The sequence below is a fragment of the Danio rerio genome, chromosome 2 (genome assembly GCF_052040795.2).
Source record: "Danio rerio strain M-AB ecotype USA chromosome 2, GRCz13ab, whole genome shotgun sequence".
Taxonomy (NCBI): Eukaryota; Metazoa; Chordata; class Actinopteri; order Cypriniformes; family Danionidae; genus Danio; species Danio rerio.
The window spans coordinates 29,361,357-29,373,625 of NC_141022.1; the positions used below are offsets into that span (position 1 = coordinate 29,361,357).

Sequence of the window (12,269 nt, forward strand, 5' to 3'; positions counted from 1 at the left end):
TATGGCTATCACTGTGAGGAACTTTTTTCAGTTTTCAAAGGTGCCAACTGGCAACAAAATGGAACAAGAAGTCTAAAGCTAGTCTAGTTCTAAAGTTAGATATAACAAATTCTAATAGGGATGTAACGATTCACCTGACTCACGATTCGATATGATTCACGATTTAGTTTTTAATTTGTTTTATTTGTTTTTTATTATTCAATTTAAGGTGAAGAGCCCTTTCATTTGTTTTCTTAAATGCTGCAAAAAATAATACATTTTCTGCCATATCTAAATTGTTATAAAAAAGAAGAATAGAAACTAAAGAAGACTCATTAATATAAACAAACTAAAACTGTGACTGTACTGGGATTTTACTTTTTTTTTTTTTTTTTTTTTTTAAGGAAAAAATAACATGGCATAAGCTGAGGTTTTTACACATTTACAATGTTCCCTGCTGATGAAAAACTTTTACTGGGGACTGGGTACAGAGGTGGTCAATAGACCCTCTGCTCCAAGGGACTGGCCACTGGCATAAAATACTGATTATAAAATGACTAATTGTATAGTAGAATAGAGACAGGAATTGAACATGATTATGAAAGTGGATAATTAATATTATTTTCATAATTAATCAGAACATGCATCAGTGTGCTACACTTAAGAAAAGATAATCTTAAACATTTTGAAATATTCAACAATAATAAGCAAATTATAAAAACATGCATTTAAAAAAGGAGAGGGTAAAATAATTAAATATCTGGTTCTGTAACAGAACTGCTTTCTTTTTCAGTCTGAAAAACACCTTCACACTTTCGCTATGAAAACACTGATGCACCGTGTGATCTCTGTATTACTCGTCAAGCAAGAAGAACTGTAAATCTTCCAGTCTGTGTGGTTTGGCTAATTTATTTATTTTTTTGCCTATAGATGTCGGTGACAGTAGTTTTTCACTGTACTGCATTATATTCGTTGTTCTGTTAGTGTAAGTAAACGTCTTTTTGCAGTATTTGGAACACCACCTCTTGCTCACTGCTGATGTGCAGGTAAAGCAAGCTTGGACCTGTAAACACAGCGCCCCCTCTGTTCAAAAAAATGTATCACGATTCATTCAACATTTCTGCTGATTGGAATAGTCACACATTTGAATTGATTTTCAACCGACTAAAGGTGAATTGTTACATCCCTAAATCCTAAGCATCTTATGTAGGTAATGGCAATTTTAGAAATGGCGCAACTTGATTTTCATCATGAATATTACGAAAGAAGCTGGCAATGACATTGAAAAAGAAAGTTGGTTTGCCACAGACTGCTGCATTAAGGGTAAATCTGCTTGATCTGAGCGATTTAGGAAAGTTATGTGGGGGTCTGAGATCTTGAAGTGGGTCAGTGCTCACTCCTGCTTGGTCTTCCTCTTCTCAGCAGTCGGTGTCACATGATCACTTCTGACCTCCCCAGCACCTTTGATGATATGGTGCAATTTGGGATTAAGATCTGCTTAAGAGCTTTTGCTGCAAATGGCCTCATGAACCCACTGGACAGACCCACTTTCTTTTAGAATTGACAATGAAGGTTGTTGAAGCTATTTTAACTAAGCACTCTGCTGTGAGATCACCTTGGCGTGAAATGGAGTTTGGGAGCAGCCGTAAACCCCAGTTGTTTTCCTCTGATGTTATGGGAACAGCCAGCAGTCTTTCAAAATCGACAGATCCAGTTTTTACCTTGAGGGTTTTTCAGCTTGAATGACTAATATAATTCTGTAGAGACAGGTTGTGCATCTTTTAAAAAGATAACATCCCATCTGCTAATTTTGGATAATGCCAATAGCCACCGATAGAGGAGTTATTTTCTTTAGATCTTAGCCTGAGAAAAGGAAAGAGAGAGAGAGAAAAAAATGCTTGGCATCACACCAGAGAGCAACACAGACAGGATTATCTTGCTGTAGACATCAATCATTATGTTTTATAGACGCAGTTCTGTAGAATTAGTTTTGTTTGTGTATTCCTGATAATTACTAAGAAAATAAATGTCTTTGTGGGTTTAGGTGTTGAAAAATGCAGACTGGTAACCTGCTGATGAAGGACAATATCTGAATCTCAACCTTTTTCTTTCACATCTCATTGACTGTCATAACACTGGTTTCCCAGTGGCCTCACAGCCTCAGCTAACAGACAGAACGCATTCCCGATCAATTCAACGTTTAGTTTCACAAGTGCTGTTGTGTCAACTGTCTACAGTTGGCAGCTTGTGTGAACCACACTGCAGATTGCATTTTTTTATTTTATTTTGCCAATCAGCATAAGGATGAGATATTACTCACCCCCCAAACTGCCATAACCATGTATTAAGCATCAGTTCTCTAGATGATGGTGTAATGTTCAAGTTAAGCTGTTTTAAATCACAAGAAACCCCTTCAATGGACAACCATTGATGTGCAAATTTTAAATATGTAATTTTTTTCACAAATAACTATAATAGCCCATTTATGTGGGTCAAAGACACATTAAATTGTAAGCATTAAAACAATGAAAGCAAAACTGAAATCTTTCTTTTTATTACACTATTATTGTTCAGTGCTTCCCACACATAGACTTTACTTGGGTGGGCCACCCAGGTATATTAACGGCTGCCCAAGTATATTTGGTGGTGACGCATGAATAATACTATTATTAGTATCATCCTTTTGCACTTTTTTTTTTTTGTATCCGCCCAAGAAAGCCAAACGTTCGCGATCGATTAATCAGTGGAGAATCTTCTCTCGCTCTGCATGTTTCCTTCTGTTGTGTGCACGAGAACTGTCAACTCTCACACAGACAATCTCACATGCTCTGAAGACCCACAGAGATGCACCTTTTGCACCAAAATGTATCCGGCTGTAGTTTCTGAATATTCTAAAATGTCCAGGATTCAGCTTTTGCTTTGGCTTTTTAAAATTGCAGTTATTTGTATGCGTTTTTGCATCACCATTTCACAGCTGACTGCGTGCGCACATCCGTGAGAGAAACGTTAAATGATTACTTATTTACTAAACAACTCAGATAAACTTAACCATACTCGGAGAAAACAAAATGACATCTATACTGGCTGTAATATTTGTATACAAAGTGTAATATTTGTACACTATTAGAAATGGTTAATCAACAAATTTGCCTCATTTTAATAATCAACACTTTCTATTCTTGTAATTTATTATAATTTTTTGCAATATTGTCAGTTTTCATTCTTTCTGCTATTTCTTATTTGCTGTATATTTAACTGATTCAATTATATTTTATTTATTTTATTAATGTTAGCACTATATGCTTTAAACATATTTAAAATGTTTTGAGAATACTGTACAAAAATGTCATGCCAATAAAGCAACTTTAGAAAGAGAGAGAGAGAGAGAGAGAGAGAGAGAGAGAGCAGCCTTTACCAGTCATTGTCAGTATTTGATTGTGTAAATGTGTGAATGTATATTTTTTCAGTTTTTAAATTCATTGCACTAATATTATTGTGATATAATAATAGTAATATTAAAATGTTTATATGATTTATCTTCAATATAGTTTGTAACGTAATATTTTCTGCCTTCTAGTAGAGATATTATATGAGAGATTTGATTTGTTTACCAAATACATGGATCTAATTGGATTTGCATTGTAAAATTAAATAAAAGTTGAAAATGTATCATTTATTATTTCATATATTAAGTTTTTAGTTATGATACTCCTAAAATCATTCCGCATAAAGTCACAGATTAGTTCCAAAATTCTCAGCAGAAATAGCAAATAATGTCCACAGATTATTATTATTATTATTATTATTATTATACATTTTTACCAGTATTTACTGAAGATAGCTGCTGAAGTGAAATTCAGTGTAACAATAGTTTATAAAGCAAGTAATCTTTTCAGTTCTATAAAAGATATAGTGTAGCCCCCAAATATTAATTGCTTTAAATCCTTGTACTTTGACACTGTCTGTCAAACCACAATCTATTTGTCAGTAAATTTAAAAAAAAAGATTTTTAAATAAAATCAAATTTGAATATTTATTCTTTTAGATATTTTAATAAGGTTCAGGTCAGAGTGTGTTTTAGATGTGTATATATTTACACTTAATGGCAAGGCAAGTTTATTTATATAGCTCCTTTCATACACAATGATAATTTAAAGTGCTTTACATAAACAAGAATAAAAGAAACAAGTAAACACAAATAATACAAATAATTAAAATGACTATAAAATAGATAAAAATGTGTTATAAAAGAATAAAAAAAGAAAAGAATAACATAATAGTGCAATCTGTCGGACGTACAAGTGCTCATTCAGTAAAGGCACAGCTAAACTGATGCATTTCAATTTTTTATTTGAATGTATGTAACCATGCAAGTTATTTGTTTATTTATTTTCTGCATATTCTGACAATTGTTGCACAAGTTGTTTTATACTTTTATGAATTCAGTATGCTAACGCAGTATCACATGTATAACATAACATTGTAGTACTGTAGGTAAATGGTCCTTACTAAATTATAAAAAGTCACTAAAATTTGAAATGTCCCTCAGTGTCAAAATAAAATCTTTTAACGTCTTAGCTGGAAGTTATATTGTAATTTAAAGTGGAATTTTAGCCATTTATTAAAATTTTTATTCAAAATATACACTTAGTTTAGGATTGGCCAAAACATTTGCAGCTTAGCCATTAAGTGCAGGACATGTGCAGTCATGAAAATGAGCCACACTTGTGTAGAACTCCATTCATGTATGCTAATCTGATGGTTGATTCTTGTCTGAGTTTACAATCTCACCATCTGTCAGTAGTTCCCACTGGAGTTTTCATAATAAATAAAAAAACATCCATACACTTATGCACACAATGCTGTCTTTGTCCTTTTGAGCAATGTCATCTCCCAAGATATCACTCTCTTTATTGTAACCGCTTTCTGTCAGACAGAGATTGGTGATTGTGCGAAAGCTTCTGATGTTTAGGGTCACAAACTCGGCCAGGTGCCGTTTGGGTGAAGCCAGATTGAATGCCGCACACAAAATTGCCTGTCCTTTCTCCCCGTGTCGACTCTTTTATTTAACGTTTCTTTATTTAGGTGTTAGATGGAGTGTTGGATTTGAATCTCACACTTGGTTGGGTGCTGGTCATGAGAGATGGTACACAGCAACAGTTGTGTGATGGAAGACACCGGGGGTATTTGTGTTTGTGTGAGCTGAGATGCAATTAGCATGCTGCTGGAAACACTGTGCTGTTTATTAAAGTCAACATGGAATCACAGTTTATTTCCTTGATGCATATTCCTGCGGTTACTGTGAATGATTCGTCATTAAACTTTATTTATTTACTTTTTTTAAATTGCACATTTATTTGCTCGGCCTGTGAAACAACGCTCCTTCATTTGAACTCTTCCTACACAGCATAACAGTACATTACTGATCTGCCACAATATTTTACAAATACTTTTATGCTGTCAAAGTATTATTGTTGTCTGTGTATGTACTTTTGCTAACAATAAATTATTTTTCTTTTAGGACCCTGCAGGAATTTTTGAGCTGGTGGAGCTGGTGGGCAATGGAACGTATGGTCAGGTGTATAAGGTAAGCAACATGCATTCTTTTGCTTTTTCGTTGCATAGTTTTTTCCACCACGGTTGAAATTTTGAGCTTTGGAAGTAATAAATAGACACGTTTGTGTTGTATATCTGATTGTTTGTCCATGTTTAAAGGGATTATTCTCTAAAAAAATGAAAAATCTGTGATCACTTACTCTCCCTTCTTTCTTCTGTTAAACACAAAATAAGATATACAGTACAAAGAATGCTGAAAACCTGTAACCACTGACTACTTTTGTATGTGTATGCCAATGGTTACAGGTAAGAATGCACAAAAATAAAAATCATTATTTTCTCTCAATTACGGTAAAATAAAAGTTAATATGCTTATTATTATTATTATTATTATTATTAAGATCTACTTTTAAATTGCAAAATTTTGTATAGACTTGGAAAGGTGGACTTGAATAAACTTTAAATTTAGTCCTGGTCAATTATGCACATTAAACTGATTACATCAGCATACTATTATTCATAATTCTCAAGTTGATTTATTATGTTTGAGATGTATGCAAACTTTTTTCACTGGTAAAATTTGTCATTATCAGATTCTCCCTTGCATTACATACAACATTATATAGGCTAGAGTAGTTATGCTGACACGCTGTTAAACGTTTATTCTCATTTACAACATTTGTGCTTGCCATGAAAGAAACAAGCATATCAAATGCTTGTCATAATCATAACTTAAAAATAGGATATGTTTATTTAAATAATGTGCGTGATTTCAGTTTCACTTTCACTGCTGGGTGCAGTTTATGTCAGGGCTGCCGTCACTCTGAGAAAAAAAAAAAAAAACATGCATTGAAATCATACTTCCCGCGCGGCTCCCAGACGATCATTCTGTGCAACAATCTGAACCTTAATAACAACTTTATTACCTGTTATTCACAGCCTATGCAGGTTCTGTTCACTAAAGTAGATGTCATTTGCGGGAATGCATAAACATCCTCTCTGTAGTAAACAAACTTTAACAAAATGTCGCTGCTTAAAACTTATAAATACTTTATGTGAGTCTTTTAACTCCATTTGGAGGCTGAGCAATGTATATATTAACAATGGCGGCCGCTATTATGCTTCTCTCCTAAACTTGAAAATATAATTGGCTGAATCGTAGAGATGCTGGATTAAGATCATGTGGGGGGTCGAATCGAGATCACAATCTTTTTTTTGATTATTCGTGCAGCCCTAGTTACAGGCTTTCAACTTCCTTCACATTTATTATTTTCTGTTCTACTGAAAAGGAAACTCCATAAAAATTTGGAGTCACTTGAAAGTGAGTAAACAGAAAACTTAAATTTTTACTTTAACTATTACTTGTGTGAATACTAATGGATATTTTATTTCATCAATCTACATTTCTTTCCAAACCATTGTGATTGTGGACAATGCCATTTTGGAAAAGTAAGTGTAGTGGACTGACAAGATGCCTATTTTTTTTAAATAAACAACAGGCATATGGTCTGTATAAGGCTTACTAGAGGACATGGGACCCCAATATCTCAGTTTGTGATTGTTTTAAAAGGTAGAAGAAATTGACACTGTAGGCACTTTCTGTTGTATTGAACAGACATTGACACCATAGGCTTAGAAGAGAGCAGCATCAACATTCTTCTTAACATCTCTTTTTTTTGTCCCATGAGAGTCCAACAGGGTGAGGATGAATTTTGGAGAAACACTAGACCTTAACTAAGCCAGACATCTTCAGATAGAGTGTTAAACCGTTCAGTCAGATCAGGTCCTTGCACAGCCCACCAGACCAGCATGTGGCCACAAATCTGCTCCCCGCTGCGGAACCAGGACATATGCTGTGGAGGAGGAGACGAGAGGGGTGGCCGTGAGATGGAGGGTGACGCAGTGAAGGGAAAGAGATGAGAGCTGGCACCGTGCCGGAGTTAGCAGATAGAGCCTAAAAGAAGTTCTTTAGTGGGTGGAATGTGATAAGAGAGTGTCTGATGTACACGCGTCTCTCTCTTTTTGCCTTGAAGCTGCAGACACAGACACGCACGTTTCAGATTTGTGGAGCGAGACGATCTGTGCTCAGACGGGGAGGTAAATCTCTTCCCCTCAGCTTCTTTTTAGTTACTTTGTCGGTCTCTGCTCTGTCATTCTAGTTTGCCCTTCACGTCTCGGACATATGGAAGCGGGTCTGAGTTGCTCCGGTGTGACCTGTGGAACTTGGGTCAGTGCACTGTAAGCACACTTCATCCTCTAACCTTATCCTTCAGTTGCACTTGTCTGCCCCAAATCAATCCTCACGATAACAACCCGATTTACATAAGGTCAGGTTTATAGTGAGATCAAACGCTGTGGTTGATGCCATTAATATCCTTTACTCTGAATCCATACGGCAGAGCGGATTATTTTACCCTGGCTGGTAAAAAGTGATAGACGATTCCTAGTGGATGTGAAGGTCATTGAGCTCTTTATGTTTATAGGGGTAACTGCAAAATCCCGTTTGCACATCAAGTAAAGGATTGAAAGGTAGAATGACATAATAATTCAGGGCAAGTGAGAGAGGGAATGGAATGCACATATTTTGCCGGCATCATTATTTGCAGTCTACCCTTTGAGTAATGGTCATTTGAGAAGGGCTTGACGAATCAGGCAATAGCTTAGAAGACCACGCAGTGTCTTAGGCCAAATCCCAATTCAATCCTTCCACTCACCCCTACCTCTAGTTTTGTACATTCACGTGAAGGGGTATGGGTATCCCAATTCTATTTAGCTTTAAGTTGTAGGGCTAAGGGGAAGGGCAAGATAGCCCTTGAAACAGAGACTTTTCAGGACCACACTCAAAAACAAGGGGTATAAAAATTTCCCAGAATACAACATCTAAAACGGCAGAATTGCTGCAGATGGAAGGAGATGTACAAATTAGATTTTTTTTGTCATTATTATGATTTTTTTTACAACAAACAAGCTTATGTTTTAATCGAATGGCGTTCGTATTTTACCGTCATGGTTTAAAAAAACCCCGATAATAACCCCCTAATGTATTTTCGTGTGTTTAGATGAATATGGCCCTGGTGTAAATGCAGTTACAAGCTTATTGCCACATTATATCATGACAACATGATATCATTACCTTCAGTAATTTCCTAAAGATAAATACTAAAAAAATAACACAATTGAAGTAACTACAGCAGTTGCCATCATCAAACTCATATGAGAGATAAGGAGATGAGAGATAAGAGATTACGATGACATACAGTGACGTGTACAGATGTGGTAGGGCTGTCCCATTTCTTAGGGGTAAAATTTGAAGCCCCTCCCCCTCACACTCTTATTCAAGGGCCAAGGGGACAGGGTAGGGGTAAAAAATAGAATTGAGATTAAAAAGTTTTAAAAGTTGAAAAAACTGAAATTTAAGGGCCTTAAAGTATTAAAGTCTTAAATTATATTTTACAAGGTATTAAAGTTAGTATACCTTTTTATGTATATTAATGAAATAATCGTAATGTATCATAATATTGGGTTGCTGTGCAGTTTATGAAATTGATAAACTCCTGCTAGATTTGACCTCACTGCTTTGTTTACTGCAGTAACTAAGGCAACATCATAATTTTCGCAGTTCTATAGGCGTCACCTGCTGGATTAGCATTTTTTACTCTGTATACAGCACCTAATCTGTAGTTTAACCTTGGGGTTGGTGAACTTTCCTTAAAGTCAAGTAAAACAGTAAGAAGGTATGGTAATAACTTTTATGGTGCTATTGTTTTGAGATTGTGTGCGGTGTAAGAAAATAAAGAGTGGTCACTTTAGGCATCCCAGTAGCTGGTCAGTGTAGGATCTGCCTGGTAACACTTCAAACCACCCGTGAGCATCTTTCCACATCTCATTCATAATGGAGCAGCAGTTCCTCCAGTTCCTGGAAAGACTGGCCTAAGACGGATCCTGAGGTCTGACTGTCATCACCTTTCCATTTGCTTGATTTAGGTGTAGGTCACTAATTTCATTCTGTCATGACTAGTTCACAATGTAGTACAGAAGTCACACAAATTTCCCATTGCTCCATCTCTAACTGTCATCTATTTTTATTTTTCAAGACACACAAATTTGCTGGCGCTCCGTGTTTGGTCAGACAAGAGCTGAAAAGGCTGAATTATGTGCTTTTTTTCTTACACATGGCTTCTCCAGACATTGCCACTTCATAGATGATATTATCCCTTCTTTTATTTAATTACATTTTATATAGCTCATGCACAACAATACACCAGTAATTAGTGGACTTAGAATGATGAATTGCTCTCCCATATTCAGCATTCTCAGAGTTTAAAATATGGTGCAACCAAAACTATGTATACTGTATGCAGGGCTTGACATTATCTTTTCTGATCACCTGCCATTGTGGCTCGTAGTTTTCCAATATTACTAGTTCCACTGACCATTTTCACTAGCGACAATGTGTCAAAACAAGCAAAATATAACTTTTTAACCAACAAAAATATTTTTAAAGACAATTGACATTAAAAAAAGTATTCTCATGTATCTAAAACTATACACGGTAGTCTGTCCAGGCTAAAGGTCATAGATCACCAGTTAACTAGATAAAAATGAAGTGATCTCCTATTAAAGCAATGTTTTTGTAAAGGATGATAATTAAACCACATTGACAAAAAAAACTGTAAGCCAAAGAAAGCAGGTGAACAACATACCGTGTATGATAATGAAAGGATAATCACACGCACACGGTTAATGTACCGACCCATTAATAATCAGTTCAAACAATGGTTAAAGCAAAAGCAGCAACCGCTGCTGCTTACAAAAATCTGGAGCTCTTGAAAACAGCAGGACTGTGGGTGCATGAGCACAGCTTTTTTCCAGTCTGTTTCAAAGAGAAACGATTGCACCAGTTGCGTTTCCAGGCACAGTTGCTTCACACAGGAAAACGGGACAGGGAGCTTTCAAGCACTAGCTTGCATCACATCAGCTGTGCGTGCAACACTGTCCGCATTGAGCAAGGATCACCTGTGTCTCACCGTGTGCGTGATCATCCTCTCATTCGGGATTCACCTGCTTTCTTTTGCTCACACAAAGACATATCACTCATGCTGCTTCTCAATTCTAAGATCACATTTGCATGTTTATTGACAACGTCTTAAACTAAAGTTGTAATCTTTATTGACGAGCCAGCACTGGCACTTTAAAAATTATTTTCAACCAGCCAAAGTGGCTAGTGGGGGGGTCTGTCTAACCCGCCACAGGTGAAATCTACCTGCATTTGTCATGTTGGTGGGTGTTAATGTCAAGCCCTGACTGTATGTATATTTTACAGAACTGATAGCTACAACAATTACTTTAAGTGGTTTTGTTTTTAAAGTCTTCTTTTGCAATGCAGTCAGATTTATTTGCTGTAAATAATGTTAGATTTTCAACCTGCAAATACAGGATTTCAGTTAGGCATGGGTTGGTATAAGATTCTGACGGTATGATAACCTTGGATAAAAATATCACGGTTTTACGGCATCACGGTATTGTGATTACTGCTCTAAAATATATTCTTTTTATTCTAACTACATTTCCCCTCCATTAAACACAATAGATTTTATTTGAAGAAACATTTTAAATATTTTAGGACAGCAAAAATGTCAGGCTACATGATTAGTAAATATTTTTTAGATAAATAAATTATTATCTCTGGATACAAGTAAGCCACTGCACTGTACTTGGATGTTGGTTTATAAACTAAATGAAATGGGCATAAAAAATGTAAAAAAAAAAAAAAAAAACTGTAAGAACGCTATACCAGAAAATGTTAGCGGTTCTAAAACCTTGACTTTCTAAACCACAGTAAAGCTTGAAACTAGTTATTGTCCGATGCCTAATCTCAACAATTATTCATCCTTGCTGATCACTTTTAGCTATTAGGATTCTTGCATTAGGGTGCATTTTGAAGCACAGATCAAACCCTTTTGCATAGAGGGAGTCTTTGAAAGCATGGACACAGAAAAAGGGCCTAAAGGGGAATGGAGTTTTACTTGGTCTCGTGGTACTTGTTTGTATCATGGATATTTTCAGCTCTCCTTGAGACAGCGCTTGTTTTGTTGCAGGAGTAGTTGCACTCTTTTCTTTATTCAACCCTATACTGGACGAACACAGGCAGGATGTGGGCACTCCTAAAAGTGCATCAGTAGCGGCAGGGGCTCATCTGAGAGCAGACTCCTGGTGCTCAAGTTATTTTAGATGACATTGACCTATTTTTGGCTCTGCTGCTGAATAAAAATAGCTCTATTTAAATGTCTCCTTGTGCAGCAGAGACACCTTGTCTGAGCTGAGACACCTGCGTTATAAACCTGCACAGAAAAGCACTCAGCTCATTCCTCTCAGACTCTTTCTTTTTTTTTTGTCTTTTCTCTGTTTTCATGTCCTTCTACTTCTGAAGTGAATATCATTTTGATGGTTTAAAGTTCATGTTCATAAATTTTATACATGCATCAGAAGGTGAAATGCATATAAATAAGGTATCATATATGGGTTTTTTAATTTTTGTGGGAAAATGGCTTCATACTTTTACTGATTTAAATTATAGTTGTTGTTGTTGTTGTTGTTATTACATCAACGCACATGAGCAAAATTCTGAAGACACCAAAACAAAACACAAGTCTCTTGAAGCAATATTCTAAATCAACACTATCAAAATCAGCTTTCAAAATTGGCATTCGTCTCCTCCTAAAAATCAATGTCAA

The 12,269-nt window shown here is 35.8% G+C and overlaps 1 protein-coding gene and 1 long non-coding RNA gene across 13 annotated transcripts in view; one reads left to right on the forward strand and one right to left on the reverse strand.

The window, feature by feature from the left end:
• The window catches only part of tnika (TRAF2 and NCK interacting kinase a), a 159,626-nt gene that overhangs the window by 14,443 nt on the left and 132,914 nt on the right, over positions 1–12,269 (forward strand). For all 12 annotated transcript variants that reach the window (XR_015477551.1, XM_087238840.1, XM_087238829.1 and 9 more), the window contains 1 exon segment: positions 5,501–5,566. Coding sequence is in view for 8 of the 12 variants with exons in the window: in XM_087238829.1 (XP_087094955.1) it covers positions 5,501–5,566 (66 nt within the window). In the remaining 4 variants the exon portion in view is untranslated.
• Positions 1–12,269, reverse strand: part of LOC141378217 (uncharacterized) — a 36,249-nt gene that overhangs the window by 1,694 nt on the left and 22,286 nt on the right. The window lies entirely within an intron of this gene.